Source organism: Camelus ferus, chromosome X, assembly GCF_009834535.1.
Source record: "Camelus ferus isolate YT-003-E chromosome X, BCGSAC_Cfer_1.0, whole genome shotgun sequence".
Classification (NCBI taxonomy): domain Eukaryota; kingdom Metazoa; phylum Chordata; class Mammalia; order Artiodactyla; family Camelidae; genus Camelus; species Camelus ferus.
The window spans coordinates 88,662,661-88,681,484 of record NC_045732.1 but is presented as its reverse complement, the minus strand read 5'-3'; the positions used below and the strand labels follow the sequence as shown (position 1 = coordinate 88,681,484).

The following is an 18,824-nucleotide window of genomic DNA, read 5'->3' as shown; positions in this document are numbered from 1 at the left end:
GATGCCTATGTAACTAGGCTGAGACATAACTATTCTAAAGAAGTCAAAAACCAGAAATTGAGAAAACAAACTGTCACTCCCCTCCTTTAAATCTAACTGTACCCTTATCCTTCACCCACTCCAGCTGCTAAAGTACTACCCAAGTTGAACAAACCTCCCATTATTGTATCTGCGACACTTTCTTCATGGGAGTGATTAGTTCAGTCTAGGAAACTGCCACCCATCCATCTCAGCAATCTTCAGCTCCTATTCAGAACTCCTTCTAGATAACTGTGTTCTGAACCAACTTTGTTTCCCAAACTTTGGAATCTGGTTTTCCCCTTAGAGGCCATTCTCTGACTTTCCCACACCAGTGAATTCCAGTTCACCTCTTTAAAGATCTCCAGGATTAAGAGCACCAACAAGCTCTCGGATTACACAGCTGTACTTAGACTGTACCTCCTACACAATGGGGACATACCCATGTTGGTAAAGGTGCGACTGAAAGCTCAATTCCTTTATGTGATGTGAGAAAGCCTCTTAGAACAAGTAATTTGTTAATAACAAAGGTACAAGGCCTTACAGATTTACTGTCTCAAGAGACAGCAAAAGGCTAGGTTACAGAGATGGCATGAGCTTAATATCAGAATTGCTAAATCCCTGAATTATATAGAGCTTCAACAGAATATGACCACTTCAGGATCCGTGAGGCTTGTACCCAGAAGCAGATCACATTCGGGCACAAGTTTTTTTGACATGGTATCAAATCAGTAACAAGACTTTCAAATTCTACAAGTACACATTAAAGCATGTATGGTTTACTCACTGAAGGAATAAAGCCACCATACTGTAAGGTACAGGTAAGCACAAGAAATCTGATATTAGTCTTGTAATGTTGAATGAAGATTCTTCAAGGCTTCAGATAAAGTTCTGGTAATCAATGTTCCTTTGAGGCAATCAATGCAACTGCCCATCCGAAAAAGACCAAAATGGCACGGCGGTTTAGATCACCAAGAACAGCTTGCTAGCAGACAAACTGGAGAAGTCGTTCAATTTCTTGAGGGCAAATCAACTTCTCCATCCTCAAGCTTTAAGCTTGATGGTATATAGCTCTCTAGGCATTGAGGAAAAGGAAGACTTTAGCAAACCATTTGGAGACTTGATTCGGCATTCAGTCTCATCGATATATGCCCAAGAGGATTCATAAATTACAAGCTTCATTAGTATTTATTGCCAGGACCTCAGCAACTGGTTCTTTCATTTGTCTGTCTTTCCAGCACTCCAGAAACTATTTTTTTCCCATCAAATTGCTGAGTATGATCAGCAAAAGAGTAATTTGTGTGTGTGTGTGTGTTCTCATTTTAGTAAGTTTACAAAGGAAAGGCATATATGAATATAAGATATAAAATTGCAATCAAACCCCTTTACCAAATACAAACAGCAAAATATACCAAGATACTCTACACACTACAGCAGTAGTTCTCTAACTTTCTCAAGCATCAGAATCTCCATCTCACCACCCCTTCACCAGAGTTTCGGAACCAGTGGGTCCATGGTAGAATCAAGAACTTGCATTTCTCATGAATTCCTCTATGCTCCTCACGCTGTTGGTTTGAGGACCGCACTTAAAATCCACGTTGGAATATTGAAAGTACAGTTCCAGTCTAAGAGGAGAGATGAATGTTTATCAGCCAGAACTGTGTGACTGAGGTGTCCATACCAGAGTTAGAAAACAGATCTCCTCATAAGTGTTTCTGCTTGAACTTTGGTCCTGGATGCTAACTGCCCCTTCATGTTTGGCTGGAGTTCAGAGCTTTCCTTCCATGGAGGAAGCGATAACCAGAGAGGCAGTCAAGCAGATCTGTGCAACCAGGAGTCTGTTCTTCTTATTACTCCTGAGGAGTCTCCCTTGCCTCTTTGCTTTGAGGCTGAGAGTTATCCTCCCTTCCCAACAGCTCTTCAAATATCTCATTGTGCATGTAAAAGAACATGTACCCGGTGCGAAGCCTAGCCTCCTGCATTGCTTCCTCTTGGATATTTGACACCTGAAGATCATTGTAAGTGAACCAGACTTGCCTCTCAAAGTCATAGGTATCACTGATATAATGGCCTCCATCTGGGGTCTTCCCAAGATGGCTGACAACACCAATGAGCCGATAGGCATTACGATCTCCCATCTTGGCGTTTCTTTTCGGTTTCTTGGCTTCAGGTCCCGTCTTCTTCGTATCTAAACAATCTTTGTTTCGACGGGTTTTTCTGGAACCCAATGCACGTGGGGAATTCACATTGGTCTCCTGGAAACTTAATTCTGTAGTTCTTCTGAGGTTCTCTGTGTACCTCTGGGCAAGTGGCTTTGGAAGGCTTCGAAGCAGTGCCATCCAAAGGGCTTGTTCATAGACTCTCATCTTTTCATACTGGTAGGTCTGTTCAGCCACTTTGTGAAATCTTTCTGAAAGACTTCTGGGTTTTTTATCTTTACAAAAATCTTCAGTAGTCTTGATGATACCCTCAAAATCTACAAACATATTGGTTCTCTTGTATTTCTTTCGTTTTGGATTTCTATGCACTTCTTGAGATGTGTCTGGGCTGCTGGTGGGTTCACCTTTCAGAGAATGGGAGTTGTCTTCCAGATCCATCAATAAGTCTGCTAACAGCTCTTTTGCAATGATTGCTACATCTCCTGAGTTTATCAATGCGGACTCTATTATATTTAGGTCAGAATATTTTCCCAGGCATTCTCCACTCGAACCTTTATGACGAATGTGGCATTTTTGAGGTTTACACTCTTTGTATGATCCAATGTGTGGAGGCAAGGAATCCTTGGATTTTGAGGTCAGCTTTTTTGACCGTGTTGATGAGCTGATGGTTTTGGAATTCATCTCCTGAAAGATTTTTAAGAGTTGGAAATCCCTAATATGTGCATTGTTGCTTAAGGGACATGGTGGTTTGGTACTTTCATCGCAGTGGGAAGATAGCTTTAAATATTTGGAAATAACGACTTCTTGATCATCTTTCCTGAAGGACCAAAACTCATTAAAGCTATAGCGTTTCAGATGAACAATAAGGACCCTCGGTAGCCTACTGAATTTGTGCACCGCAACAGAATCCCTGTGCATACACTTCTCACATTCATACTCAAGCTCTTCTGCTTCAAAGAAAAGATCAAAACTAGACTGAATAGACGAGGGAGGTGTTTTCACTCCTTGGGGAAGGCTGATGGAAAGATAATTACTCACTTCTGTCTTGAGAACAACCTGCCCACAGGCTTTACAAATAATAGAGCGCAGCAACTCAAACTCAAAATTAGTGGTGATAGGACAAATGACCACTTTGGTGGCAGCACTGCCAGCAGAAACCTGTTGAGGTGAATTTCTTTGCTTAGATTCAATTTTAGTCTTCCAAATTATGTTGAATTTTCGCATGTTTTCTTTCATCTGATCTAAACAGTGACCTAAAAACTCATGAGCATCATTCTGTGTGTTGTCAGAGAATATTTCTGCAACTGCTGAAATGGCTTTTTTAATACTCACAAGTAACTTCTCCTTGACTTTTATGTTATAAATATCTTTCAAGACAAAGAGCTGTACCAAGTACATGCTAAGTGCATCAAGGGGAATTTTACCCCATGGGAAACCCTGGCTGAGAAAATCATCAGCAAACGATGGAATTGAAAATATGGACTGCAAAACTGCATTCATATAACAGGTATTTCCCAAATTGGGGAGACCCTGCCATAGTTTCTCTGGGTACAAGTGAAAGGTCATCTTGAATTTATCCCACTCTGGGTCATCCTCACCAAAGTTTGGTTCTGACAGAAATGCCAAATATAATTTCTCAGACAGTCTCTGGAGAAGATTAGCGCCATCTAGGTAAGGGTTTCCAGTAGAACGGATCTTGAATGAAGATCCAACTTTGAATTTCTTATTCTGTTTTAACACTTTTAACCTCAATTCTTTCTTCTCACTGCGGCTTACATACCTCAAGGGATTTGTCTTGGATATCTTCTTTCTTAGAGAGATAATCTCTTTCAGGAAATTCTTAATCATCTCTGAATCAGTTGATAGCACCCTTTTCCTCTTCCCATATCCATTTTTTAGTAACTCCTTATAGATAAATGTTGATGACGTTGATGTAAACAGAGGCATCTCCTTAAGATCAGGTGTTCCATTTCTTTTTCCTTTCTCAAGAGATCGACTACTTGACTTCTTATACATTTTGTTGAATGAAGTTTTGTTGACTGACTTCTGTATTGTGGTGCTGGCAAAGACACTCTTGTCATTGTCAGGTCTTATGGGTGTTTGAAGATTATTCTGATGGATTCTTTCCAAGAACATCTTCAAATTTTCAGCATCTCTGGAGGATAATTTTTCAATAAACAAGAAGCTATTATTTTGGAAAGTTAAATGCAAGTGATTTTGTTTTTTTCCATAGGATCTAAAGATCATATTTTTAATATTATTACTTAGCTGAAAGGTTTTACATTCTCCAATGAAATAGACTACCAATTTAACTTTCTTCTTTCCTTCCACTGTTTCAATGAAGGCTTCTTTTGACTTAGACATCCCAGTCTTCTTGTTCCATATTTGGACAAAACCACGTACCATTAGAGCAGTCATCCTTTCTTTACAGATAAAATACTTGTATCTTAAATTATTGACAATCTTAAAGTTCCAGTTTGCAAGTTCACCTCTGGAGACAACACCAAAGAAATAGTTCTTTAGTTCACTATACTGAATGATCCTGTTTCAAGCGTTGGTTTTAGACTAGAGCCTCTTCAGATTCTGGATATCCAGTCCTTTAGTGATAAAACCAATACCCTTCAAGAGCTGTCCACAGTTACATGAGGGCAGAATCTTGATTCTCAAGGCAAGGCCACCACTGGAAAAAAAATCAAGAGAAAATATTTAAGCTCTCAGAGAAATGCTTGGATAGAACTCAGACTCCACTCCCATGCACTAAATCTCCTTTCCACTGAAATACTAGATTCAATTCTGATTAATTTCCATATTTCAGCTGAAATCATTAAACACTTGGAAGACTTTCAGTACATAGCTAAAGAGCATAATGAACAGCGTCTCAAGTGTATTTATATAAGATGCTAATCCTCTTGTCATAGAATGACCCCAGAGGGCAACCACCATAAGTGAATAAGAAAGTGAGAGGCCCTATGCAGCCCTCAACCCAATAACAGATGAATAGTTCAATCTACCTCTTTCCAAATCCTGTTATGTTCCTTTCTTTCATGTGGCACCAGGGTAAGTCTTCACAATCTACTCCATGTGGGGGCCTAACTACCACTGCTAAAAGCAGGTATCAAAGAATTGGCTATCTCCAGCTGCAATGAACCGAGATGAACTGGTATGTTGTAAGCAATCCCAATTTATATGATAAGTGCAGGGTAATTTAAAATTTAAAGCTATACTAAGCAAGACCATTAAAAAAATCATGTTTTTGAAAGTTAGTTAAAATGATAATTGAGACTCAGTTCAAGACTGCGATAAAAAAAAAGATTGTGCTTACTATGCTTTACTATTGAACAAGCAAACATATAGTATAAAAGATTTACAAGAAATGGGATATGATGAATGGAGAGTTTCCCATTGGTTCCAATGTTGGCTTCACTGTTTCTATGGAGGCATGCCCAAAGTTTCAAGGTCAGTATAATCCATGCAGAGTAAGAATGCCCCAGGTTAAAAAAAGAAAGAAACCAATGGCATGGAGCCCTTTTGGCCCTTATACCAGGGTAAAACCAAGTCAGCATTTCAAGCGTCTTTATTAACACATATAAACTTCTTACTAAGTCCCAATAAACATATTTCTACTTTCTGTTTCTTAATGCATCATCATACGGCCTACAGAAAAACTGGCTACGGTTAACATGGGTGAATTATGTACAAAAAAACACCATCTCCGGGATTTTTAGTCCTGCTTTCCTCCTACCTGCAATTAGGTCTATATTATATTCACCTGTCTAAAGTAGACCCAGCAGTAGATTCCCTGGGTCAGCTGGGCTGAGGACTGTCATGAGGTCCTGCAGTATAACTGGCCAACCGACATAGGCAGTAGGAAGATCACATGCAACAACCTCTCATACTCTAATAGGTCTTATACTCTTTTTTCCAGAAAATACTATCTGACACCTTGAGGCCATACATAGCCATCATCCAGGGCTAATTATGGGATCTGAATTAATGAGTGTGAGATCTGTCTGTGTTCTAGACTACATGGATTGCAGAGTGTAAAGTGACCATTTTTATAATCAAGAGTCTAGCACTATCCTTCTTCTGATTGTCTAGAGTTACTTCCACGTCCTCCTCCAACTGATTACAGTTTGTGACTAACATCTACCCCACCCAACGCAAGCTAAACTAAGTAAATTTCTTGAGATAATCCCACTTCTCTACTCATCAGGTGCCTTGCTTTCCAAACTACCAGTGAAACATACATTTCACCAAGTTGGGTGGCCCAAATTTGGCTGACTCAGGTCATTTCTGGCTTGAGAACTTCACAGTCATTCATTTTGAACTTCAGTCCAAGAACTCCCCAAATAAGTTCTAAGGTTTTGTGAACACATCACTCATGAAGACACCTTAGCACCTTTTAATTAATCTCACAAAGTAACCCCAATTCTTCACATGTTAACACTTCCAAGTACACAATGCCTGCTTCAGGACAAGCCAGATGCCTCTGGAAATTCTGTTCAGCATCCTGTGGGGTCCCTAACATCACCCTACCAGAAAGGAAGTAAAAGGAGGTGGTAAGACAGCAAATCACTGACATATAGGGAAAGAGAAGATGCCATCAGGTTATGAGGAACCAGGACAGTACACAAAGATCACCACGGCCTACATGTAAGAAGTGAGGGTAGAAATGAAAACCTATCACTAAGTGTTCCAAAAATATGACAGAAAAAGATCAACAAAGAAAACCCCACCATGGGTAACTGCCTGTCATTCTATATCAACTACAAATGGTCAAAATATACAGAAACTTTCAACCAAATGTCCCACCTTTCCGAAAATGTCTTGAACATCCTATGTGAACACTCCCTAAACTTGTGATAATGTGTTCAAGGCAAGGACAAACTCTTAAGTACCAAGTAGGAACCATTCCCAAAGCCCTAAATGTTCTAAGATGACATTAAAATGGACTTAGGATATATTGCTGCTCCCTAACAACCAAGACATCATCCTACTGGAAATGAATATTTCTCCATAAAATAGAACGTTTTCTTCCAATGGCCAACAGTATAAGCCCATTGGTATTGAGCACTGTACAAGTATATTCAAAACGGCAATGTTTAGTGACCCTCCTGACAAATATTTACCACTAAGCCAAGCCAAACCTTAAATAATGAGGTATCAGAGATCAATGCCCTCTTCCCCTACCTGCTTCTTTCTTGCTTAGCCTTCCGCAGGACACACTAGTGACTCCAAGGAAGTTGTATTAGTGACTAGCACACCATTGACACCGTGGTCAACTCTAGAGTATGTGGCTCCCTGATAAAAATCAAATAACAATTTCTTGTGCATCACATATAGGCTAGACAGGCTCCTACAACCAGCTCTGACCACGGGGTGCACATAATCTGAACTAGCTCCCTGTACTCAGAACCAGCAGGGAGGATCAGATGTACTTCATCACTCAAAATTGAAAATTTCTGAGTAACTCTGTAGTGGGTCAATCGGAATTAATGAATAAGTTAGCACTTAGCACTACAAATGTTTTTATCAGAAAGCGTGTATCCAAGAATTGATTGGAAGTTATGTTTTCTCCTACATAGCTAAATATCCTTCCTGAATCTTGTTTACGTTATTAAGTTGCTCAGCAAACCCTGTCTTGATGAATAAAACTAAATGAAACTTCTGCTCAATCTTTATCCAAATTATCAAAACCTGAAAATTGATGGAGCATACATAAATGAGATTTTTGTTTTATCAAGTATTTTATCTATCAACCCATGGTCAGTAAAGTAGGGACTGCACCCATCCATGTACAAACGGGCAAATGCATCCAAGTGAGAGAATGACCATATTTATCATGGTGGAAATGGAGCCATAAAAACATTCAAGCACAACAGCAAATCTAAGTGGTTGGATTATTTATAGTTCACAGTTCTAGTATAGATTCAGGTAAGAATTTAAACTATTTCCTCTCCACAAAGATGTCTTAATTGCTTCTATTTCAACCACTTGAGACAACCTACAACCCCAGAACCACTTCCAGTCTGCATTTAAAAAGTCTGTAATCTCAGCTGATCTGTATTTACCAAAAATTGTTGTCCACTCTTTTTAATGATAGCTGAAATCATCTAGACTCTCATGGCATTTCCAGTCTCTGCCTTCAAAGGTACAATTAAGAGACATGTATTTCCAAAATGATGGCTTTATTTGTCATCCCTTTTTCACAGTTCAACCTGCTTACATTTCATTCCAGAATAAAGGGGACTTCTTTGAGCCCACTGAGCACAGGAAACGAAGATTAAGGATCATCTTGCTGATCCACAGAAGAGCGATCTAACCACTACCCGCCTCCTCACGTGTCTACCCCCTTCTTGATTCTGCCTCCTCATTCAAAGGCTTCCTTTGACTGCTTGGTTTCTTTGGAATATTTTAAACTAAAATGTCTCAGTTCTCTAAGACTTCCCTAAAATAAACTTCGGTGTAGTGATATTCCTCCTCTCTTGCCACTCCCACACCAGATTCAAAACATGTTGATGACAACTATATTCTGAAGTTATGAAAGCCAAAGTACTTATCTCTCATTTTACCCACAAACTCTCAGTCCATTAAATGTGATTGATCACTGACTAGTACAACATACTGGGCCAGCCACTGATCTCAAAGTATACCTAGAAACTCAGAAAGTTGCACTACTCTTATCAGATTTGGAGGCATGACCTATGGTGTCAAGAAGCTGGTCATAAAGTAAAAATATTCTTGGTAGAAATGTTTTCTTTGTTGTTAATTTACTAATTCACTCTGCATTGATCTTCTTGGTCACTGAGTATTTGCTGAGCACCTGCTCTATGCTGCATATTATGATTTCCTGAGTGTCTGCTCCATGTCAAGTATTGTGGTCAGTGCTCTCAGGGACAAAGGGATATAAACACTCACTGTACCTAAACAATTTTGATTCTAAAGATCACTGTGTAAAAACAACATTTTCACTACCATTTTCCGGAGCTTGACACACACCCAGGGTGGGAGCAGTGTTTGATCAAAGAGAGCACTTTCTGGACTGAGATTTATCGAGCCTACTCACAACGCTGCAAAATGATGAGACTTACCCTTATCCTTCACAGAGCAAATAAAAATTTGGTCCTTGGGAAGAATGCCTGCAAACTCGAGAACCTAGAAACCTAGGTTATTAATTCTATATTAAGATAATTTAATAAGGACTTGTGAGGCTTTTGGGGTATTTACCTTTTGTATCCTGTATTCCCACCATTCATGCTTTCATTATTTGAAGACCTAGAAAAACTACATGGCAGCACTATTTACAGGAGCCAAGACATGGAAACAGCCTACATGTCCATCTTCAGATGACTGGATAAAGAAGCTGTGGTATATTTATACAATAAAATACTATTCAGCCATAAAAACCAATAACATAATCCCATTTGTAACAACATGGTTGTCCCTGGAGAATGTCATTCTAAGTGAAGTAAGCCAAAAAGAGAAAGTAAAATACCATATGAGATCGCTCATATGTGGAATCTAAAAAAAAGAGAGAACATAAATAAAAAATAGAAACAGACTCATAGACATAGAATACAAACTTGTGGTTGCCAAGGGGGAGGGAGGTGGGAAGGGACAGACTGGGAGTTCGAAATTTGTAGATACTGACAGGCATATGTAGAATAGATAAACAAGATTATACTGTACAGCACAGGGAAATATATACAAGATCTTGTGGTAGGTCACAGCAAAAAAAAATGTGACAATGAATACATGTATGTTCTTGTATAACTGAAAAATTGTGCTCTACACTGGAAATTGACACAACATTGTAAACTGACTATAACTCAATTAAAAAATGTTAAAAAAAAGGACTAGAAAAACTTGAAAACCAATGAGAATACTCTTTCAAATTTCAATATGCATTTCTCATTCCCAAAGCATTCATTACAAAAGGAGAAAATCTGGAGGTGGTTACAGCCTAGAAGCAGGTGAATAAACCCAGAAGGCCCTTTAGACTCAATGACTATGAGAAAGTAACATCTCTATATCAGATCTCTTCCACTGACATCTGATTACAACTGTGATCACCTATATAAACTCAAGTATATGTTTCTTTCACTGAACAGGTGAGGATCAAGGTACAGAACATGGTTTAGCACAAGTGATGAGCTTGAATTATCATTTTCTTTTACAACTTCTTAAGTTTGAAAACCTGTAGATTGAGAGAACAAAGACAAACCTAGCATATGGTGAGAAACGCTGCTGCGTTACTCAAGCAAGCCTCACTGGACAGAAATGATGAAGGACCCAAAGGTAGTGTGCTAGCCACTGTGTGCACTAAGTAAAAACACAGGGCCATTACTCAGTTACCATAGAGGTTTCCAGAAATTTCCGGGTAATCCCAACAAGCCCAAGCAAGAGCTCTAAACAACCAAACAACTTCATCTCACATTTATTTTAAACTAAACGCAGTTTAGAGGCCTTGGGTAAGCCAAATCCGCTCTCAGGTCGCATTAAACTAACTGGAAATGATCATCTAAGCTTCCTTTGAGGACTCCATTCTATGAGACCACAATTCTAGTTAGAATATATTTAATAAGCACACTGGATTTCCCAAGACAGTGCAAATAAAAGGCATTTTCCCCACAAATTAGGTGATGTGTATTGAATCTGGGCTTGGAAACTACAGTCACCAAACAAAACATACTGGATGGGAAGTAGGTGAAAATGCTGGTTTCAGCAAATGGGAAGAGGGGATTCTCAAAACCCAACAGACATTCATCTATCCATTCATTTTTGAAGCAAATACATATGGCATACTAGCAAACATTGTATTGCAGCTCTAGGTATAGAAGAACGAAAAGAATAGGAGAAAAGAACTCATGTTTTCATAAAACTTTCATTCTATCAGGGGGATAATAGTACACAAACATAAAATACATAAAATACCAGATGGCGGTAACTGCTAAAGAAAACATAAAGTTGAGGGAACAGGGTGCGCCAGTAGTGGTGGGGCCGTGCTCATCGCCCTACACAGAGTGGCCTCGGAAGGCCTGACTGGTAATGATGACATTACGTAGCAAGGTCTTGAAGGAAGTGAGGAAGCAAACAGAGAGATACAGGGTGCTCCGGGAAGAAAAAATAAAAAGGCCCTCAGGTGGGAGTGTGCGTGACACGTTAGAAACAGAAAGCAGAGCAGTTTGGCTGGAGAACAGTGAAGAAATCTGAAGAGAAAGAAAGTGTGAAGGTTTTGTTTAAAACAAAAAAGCAGGACAGCGAATGGGGTGGTAAGCTTGCTGAGCAGCACAGAGGGTGAACTGAAGGCTAGTAGTCATGAATTTACAGCAAGACCAGCCAGCATGTTCGTGTTTTGCTCCAGCTAAACTCAGCTGCCCGGCTGCCGTGGCGCAGGTGTGTAATAGTCAGAGCCTTGAATTTCACTTCGTGCAATTCAATTTTGCTGTTCATAAATAACCAAGTAAGAGGGGAAAGGGAGGTGAAGGTGCAGAGAGGAGAGTGACTATAAATATGGACCAGAGAGGGTGTAATGGGGATGGAAAACAGAAACATGGAAAAGCCTAAATCTCAGAGGAAACGCGGGGTTGAGGGGCGGGTAGAAGCATCAGGGGACCAGGAGTTCAGCTCCCATCCCAGTAGCTAGCTATAGTTCTGCCCCCTGCTTCTAAGCAGCTGCCAACTGCTTGCAGACTTCCTTCTCCTATTCTCCTCTCACCTTCCTTTCTGTTCTCCTATTCATTCTCCCCCTGGCCCCAAAGCTGGAAGTAACTAATGGCAATGGGGGTGGGGAGTTGAATGTTAGAGGTATTCGGACAGGGTCAGAGGCAGGCATGATCAGACAGGGAAGGGGGAAGCGGGGACGACGGGAAAAGCATCCCCTCTCTTTTTTCACCCTTCCAAGTCTGGGTTAAAGGTCAACACATCAAGAGGCGCACTGCCTCTAGGGCATTAGCAATTAAATCCTGTCATTATGTTTGGCCCCAGCTTCACTGCGCATGGCTTTTCAAAAGGATTGGATCAGGGCAGACTCGGCTTCTTTCTCTGGTTTAAAGGTGCATTTCTGCACTCAGCAAATGTCCAAGTCATTGTATAGCAGAGAAATGCCATTATTTTGCCTCTTGACATACACAGCACATAAATCTCTCCATAGGAGGCCCTGACCAAAACGGGAAGAAACCTCCAGACTAGCAAATTGTTCCCATGAACTATTCAAGCTTTGAACCTTTTCTCAGAGACAGATTTGGCAGAGCTTTTTTTGTTGTTGTTGTTTTTCATTCTTTTAAAATAATTATGTTAGTGTTATTAATAAGACATAGTTGATTAGGAAAACAGAATGCAGATTATTTTCCAGAAGTTAAATATGATTTCATTAAGAGTGCTCTTTCATAAGAAAGTACATACTTGTTACACTGAAATCATGATAAATGAGGCTTTCTGCAAATTAATTCCTTTTCTCCTATTGCAACCCTCCTAGTATTTTGTAGCCCTTTCTGCTAAGTATCACATTCATTTGTTGATTCACTTACTAACCAAAATATTTGTTGATAGTCAACTATAGACTGTAGACATGGACTACAGACAAGGTCCAAAGATGAAGCGATAAAGTACTCCTGACCTCAGATAGGTTGTAAGACGAATATATCCCAAAAAATGGCAGAACAAGGAAAGTGTATTAAGTAAAATTCAGTTCATGTTACATAAAAAGTCCATGTGTTTTCTGCCATCTCAGCTTCTTGTAGCATTTTTCTCTCTGCCTGTAATTCCCTAATAATCTCTTTTTGTCTTAGCTCTACCCTTCCTTTTAAGACCCAGTCCAAGTCTCATTTCATTCTGAATGATTGCCAGGCCTGATTTCTCCTGCCTCAGAGTTCACAAAGCATTCCCTTTTTTAAGACTGTCACTTAGCCTGTGCTACCTTGCATTGCTGTTTCATATGAACCGACCACAAAGTTAATAGATACTGGAGAACAATGAGTTTGTTTTCAGTCGGTGTGGAGTGAAACTTTCTTTCCTGAGGGAAATCATAAAGCTTAACAAGGAGTAGTCCTGTAAGCACTGGGACCAAAGAATTCTAACTTTCCTTAAGAAAACAGTGTCCAAAGTTAAAATAAGGGCTGGCAGGGCAGGAAGGGGTGAAATTAAATGGGCTGGAACTGTTACTGGTCAGTCAAGCCGGCTATGACTTGAAGAGACCGGGTTAAATGAGACAGGAAACTGAACAGGTGAAAACTACCATCTATCAAATTTTAAATGCACACGTACTTTAATGAAGCAATTCTATTGAGGTTTTGTCCTATAGACGTAATTGCAAAGCTGTGTAAATCTTTTTAACAATCTGTATCTCTTATATAATTTTTAAAATGACCTATAAAATGAGACTTTTTCCTCTCCTCTTGCAATATTGGCAAAGGTGCAAAATCAGTGAAAAGAACATTATATAAGAATTGCTACACATGTGAGGAATATTGATAGTTATCAAATATTATTTGAAGGAAGGAAATTCATTAATAAGGAGCACTATGTCCAAGTCAAGTGTGGGGAAGGGACTGAGATTGGGGAATTGTTTCCAAAAGAGATGTGTGATTGCATCTCACAGCCTGGCTGCATACTTATTGAGCAGCCAAAATGTTTAAGTCCCAACTCATGTGCTACAGTGTGGGAGCCTTGGGGAGACTTGGCATGTTTACTCTGGAGGTGGAAGGGCAAACCAGTGCCTGACTCAAACTGAGAGGTCATGATACAGAATGCCGGGGCCCCGATGACAGGGCAAAAGGAGGCCACTGTGAAAGCAAGTTCCACTTCCTCTCTTTGCACAAGAAATTGTACGAGAATCGATATACTAAGTGGACTACAATGTCACGAGGAAAGTCATCCCAAATAAACTGCCAGAAAAAGGTTACCCTCCAAGAAGGAGGCTCTTGGATACACTGCAGGAAAGTCAGAAATAAGGGGGGAAATCACGAAACATTAGCTGGATTCCCCGGTACTTTCCTGTATAGCAAATGGCCAAGTCCCATTCCCGAAAAAGCGCTGAGGAAATACGTGCAGGATACTAGGGGAGTGGATTCCGCTGGTGTGGATCAGCCCGGGATGTTTTTGGCCTCACATGACACAAGGGGGAGCTACAGCATTTTCCTTTCCAAGGTAAGGAGGGCAGCAATTCAACGCATCTTCGACTTGATTAAGGATACATGTGACGCAGTCAGGCCTAGAAAGAGCTGTGAGGGAACTTTACATCGCTGCTTTCTGGGAAAATGAACTTGAAAATGTATTAAATGCCACAAGTGCTGGAATGGAAATCCCTCATAATGCCTTCAAAACACCAATCTGCCTTATCCAAAGGATCAGTTCCCTGAACAGGAGAAATGCAGTTATCTTAATTTGTTCATTGTTTTGTTTTATTTTAACTTCTCCAGAAATAGCCTTAAGAATGGATTCCCAAAAGCTAAATCATACCTCTAACCCCTAAAAAAGTGATTCTCAATTCACCTCTCTACTTAAGTTGTCCCTCATTCTGCATACCAGATTTTTTTCCTCTTTGCTGCCATTAAAAAATAAAGCATCCGTGTGTGTGTGTGTGTGTGTGTGAGAGAGAGAGAGAGACAGAGACAGAGAGACAGAGAGAGACAGAGAGACAGAGAGAGAGAACTCTTCAAAAATCAAAAAAAGTCAGTGCTTCCACAGCTCTCTGGAGCTTTGTAGCCCCAGCTTCCATGGTCTCTAACCCACTGTTTGACAAAAACAGGGCTCTGCTCTCAGCTGGGTCATCTTGGAAGGAAAAAGAACTCACAAAGCCCAAATGAGAAAATGAACAGCTGCTCTGGACTTGCATCCTTGAACAGCATCCCTAAGAGTCCAACAAACCACCTCGCCCCTTCTTTCCCTACTGGTACTTTAGTGATGTTTGTGTGCTGCTAACGGAGCCCATCCTCAAAGTAAAGAAGGCAGAGCGAAGAAGCTCTGCCACAAGTTCTGCGCTACATTTATATATATTAAAAAAAAATACAGACAAGGAAACACGCCACTTTGCTTCAGGGGGCCCAGAAGCCTTGAAAAACAGGGCCTTGAACCTCACCCAATGATTCTGCTTTCATTTCCCCTCCACAGGACTCTGGCAAAATGGGAAAGTCTTTACTTGCCCTGAATGAACCCTTAAATAAGAAAGGGAGATGTGACTAGCCAAGTGCCTCTAACATGAAACACTACGTTACCACTCAAATGCTCTAAACTTATAACCAACGATCAGGACATGGCTCAAATGTTACCTCCTTGGTGAATCTGTCCATCATTCTCCCTGCCTAGTGCTATCCCTCTTCCCTCAACTCGTGCTTCTTATCTCTGTGAACTTTCAAATACACAAGCACCTGATGGGAGGCAGGACACATGTACTCCCCCAGTACATAAGTGCTGAGAACCAAGACAGAGCTTAATGTCTACATTAACATGAGTCTACTATCCACTATTTTCATCAATATGACTTTACTTTTTAAAAAGACTTTTGCCCAGGAGGGTGCAAGTTGCAAACAGCTTTACTGCTCATTCCAGCAACTCTTCAATAGAAAGCATCTACCCACAGTTTATACCCTAAGACTTTTTGACCCTCTTGCCTCCAAAACCCTGTTTGGCCATGCCTACCTATTCTAAACCATTTTATCATGATCTTTACCCAATCTTAATCAAATTCCCCCTCCCATTAGGACAGATTTCAAAGTCTCAATACCCCAGCCTTTCCCTTCCTATCCTAACACACTATTAGACTCTGTCAATATGAAGTTCTCCCTTACAGAAGTAAGCAATAAACTCAGCTAGCTTTTTCTTGGCAACAGATTGTTCCAGTGATATTTTGGAAAGCGAGTATTCAGTATGCCCAGTTGATAAATGTTAAGTCAAGTAATTAATTCATAGGGTTAAATGATGGGTTGGTTTGGATTTGACAAACATAGTGTAATTGTAAAAAGAGTTCTTACTTTGGGGTTGACTTTCAAGCCATCGAAAGGGATCTGGCTTTTATTGTTTTTATATCCCTATTTTCATAATTATGACTTTATGGATTTTACTTTCCCATGCCTTTGACCGGACACGTGAGAGCATGTGTGACAGAGCTCACATACCCTAGAGCAACACTACAGTGACAAGTTGCTTTCTTTTACGTTTACTTGCTTCCGCTCGATAAGCAAAATGCCTTGGAATTTGGGGAACCTGTGCTAACTCCTCGGAGGAACTGCTGGGTAACTGTGCAGACTTCTGTTGGACATGTCACTCACCACACAGGTATACAGACTCAAAGAAGGAAAGAAAATTAGATTTATGACAGCAGATTGATCAATAGGTTGATTTATCCAATGTCCCCTGACAAAGGTCAGAATTCATGAGAAGTTCCATAGGAACTTGCAATTTTCTCATGGAAAGAGATCATGAGTTGTACTGGGCATTTTCTACTGCAGTTGTTTTCAGCAATTTCCACTCCATTTTTTCATTTGTGCTGAGGGGTGACATATTTAACGATTTCCAGACACTGAGGGGCAGGGATATTTCCAATACAAAGTCATGAAATTTGGGCCACAAAAACTTCTCCAAGCTCCCTATTTCCAAATGAGGAAAATAAGCTTATGGATAAATGACTTGCTCAAGAGCACAAATTCTCTTATATTCTTTAAATATCACTGTACATGTTGGCAAAGCACACATCCTCATAGCTAAGACCTGAACTCAGATTCTCAGTGGATTTGCCCGTGTGGTATTTTCCCAAGACACAGTAAGGATTTCTATTTATGTCTTCTGGATATGTACAAACAGCTGAAGCACGTATGTAGAAGGAACCAGTGTCCTCTCAACCTATAGGTGCTTGTACTGGTTACTTACTTCTGTACTGAGGACTTGAAAAATATGCACAGAGATTGAATGAATCAGAGGAATTCGTTATGAGAAAAGTTGAATTTTTTTGGTAAGAAAAAAATGAGGCCTATACTCAAGAACACTGGATATGTCCTAACTAATACGCTAGAGTGGGTGGCCACCAAGTATTTGATTTTCAGTGTTATGGTTTTTTCATTATAAAAAGGGGTTAGAAATGAAGACCTGCTACCAGAGGGATGATGTTTACTCTTCTGGGAAGCTTTCACCTCTGGCCATAGCTGCAAGGTGATTAATGAAGACTAACTGAGGCAGCACCGACAAGCCAACTTAATTTATATTAAGAAATCAAAAATGACAGCAATAAACCAGATAAGGGGCTCATATACTTTTAGATAAAAAACAAAACACTCAGCTCAATATTTTCCATTTACTATTTGTGGAATAGCCCAGTTAAATAAACGATGACAAAAAAAAAAAAGAAATTCAAGTGCGTAGTCACTTATTTCTTAATTACTTCTAATATTCCCTATTTAACTAACGCCTTTTCTTTTGTTCCTATCACCCAAGGCTATTTACACTTGCTTTAAACCAGATGTTTCCATTTATATCTAGCTATTACATAGAACCTGGGTGCTAACAGCCTGCCTCCTCTTTATTACTCTTACAACATCTTAGCTTCTGCACTTTTCTCTTCCATTCTAGGCCTTCTCCAGGCTGAGGATCTAAAAAGCTTTTTAAAGAGTGTGCAACATTTTGTGCCTCTAGGTATTCCTCGTTTATTTATTTAAGCCTCAGAAGCATGTGATTTTATCATCTGGTTTCTTAAAGGGGCAATGCCTTTTAGCCACCACAGAAAAGTAAACTAGAATTAAAGCTAAAACGGATTTCTTCACCACAATTCTCACTTACTCTCAACTAACTTCTTTATGGTCATTTAGGCCCTTGCTATACTGTAAAGTGGCTGCATGCACGAGGAGTGAAAACACTGCAGATTACCCATGTAGCATTTTCAGCCACTCATGTACAGTACATCATAGAACGACAACAAAATATAGGTATAATTTCTTGAAAATAAAAAGCAGTATTAAGCATAAAGGCAGAAACGTATAGAAAGCCATGCTACCTACTTAAAATACAGATCTGAACATTAGGAGATCAGGTATCTGGTCTCTGCTTTGCTACTAGCCAACTCTGAGAACTGGGAACTAACCATCCCTTCACAGACCTGATTTCATTTAGTACAGCACTGTGCAACGGAACTTTTCTGCAGAAGTGCCTCTAATCTGGCAGCCACATGTGGCTATTGAACACTTGAACGTGGCTAATGAGAGTGAGGTCCTGAATTTTTTTAATTTATTTTTTAGGGGAGGGGTAATTAGGTTTGTTTGTTTGTTTGTTTGTTTGTTTGTTTATTATTGTTTTAATGGAGATACTGAGGATTGAACCCAGGACCTCGTGCATGCTAAGCACGTGCTCTACCACTGAGCTATACTCTCCCACCCGCCAAATTTTATTTGTATTTAATTTGAAATAGCTACAGGTGGCTATTAGCTACTGTGTGGGACAGCACAAGCGAGGCGATTATAGGCATAGTTTAGTATCTCGCCAGTTCTGGAAATTCTATTGTGATATTTACTTCCATGTGGCTGACCCAACCCCCATCCCAGACTGCTGGGGACATTTGACACTGTTGTCAATAGACAGCAGCAGGAGTCTACTGAGTTCGTGGACCTGATAAAGAAGAGAGATGGCTGGAGAGACGCATTTTGCCATTCAACATTCACTTTC

The 18,824-nt window shown here is 40.0% G+C and overlaps 1 protein-coding gene across 1 annotated transcript; it reads right to left on the bottom strand.

The window, feature by feature from the left end:
- Nucleotides 1–1,868: 1,868 nt before the first annotated feature.
- Nucleotides 1,869–4,595, bottom strand: USP26 (ubiquitin specific peptidase 26). The gene has a single exon (XM_006194426.2). It carries the CDS (start codon nucleotides 4,593–4,595, stop codon nucleotides 1,869–1,871), a length of 2,727 nt encoding a protein of 908 aa, XP_006194488.1.
- Between the last annotated feature and the right edge of the window lie 14,229 nt (nucleotides 4,596–18,824).

What these genes read in the sequence shown, in the direction of transcription:
- USP26 (XM_006194426.2), bottom strand. Translation starts at nt 4,595, where the DNA reads ATGACTGCTCTAATGGTACGTGGTTTTGTCCAAATATGGAACAAGAAG.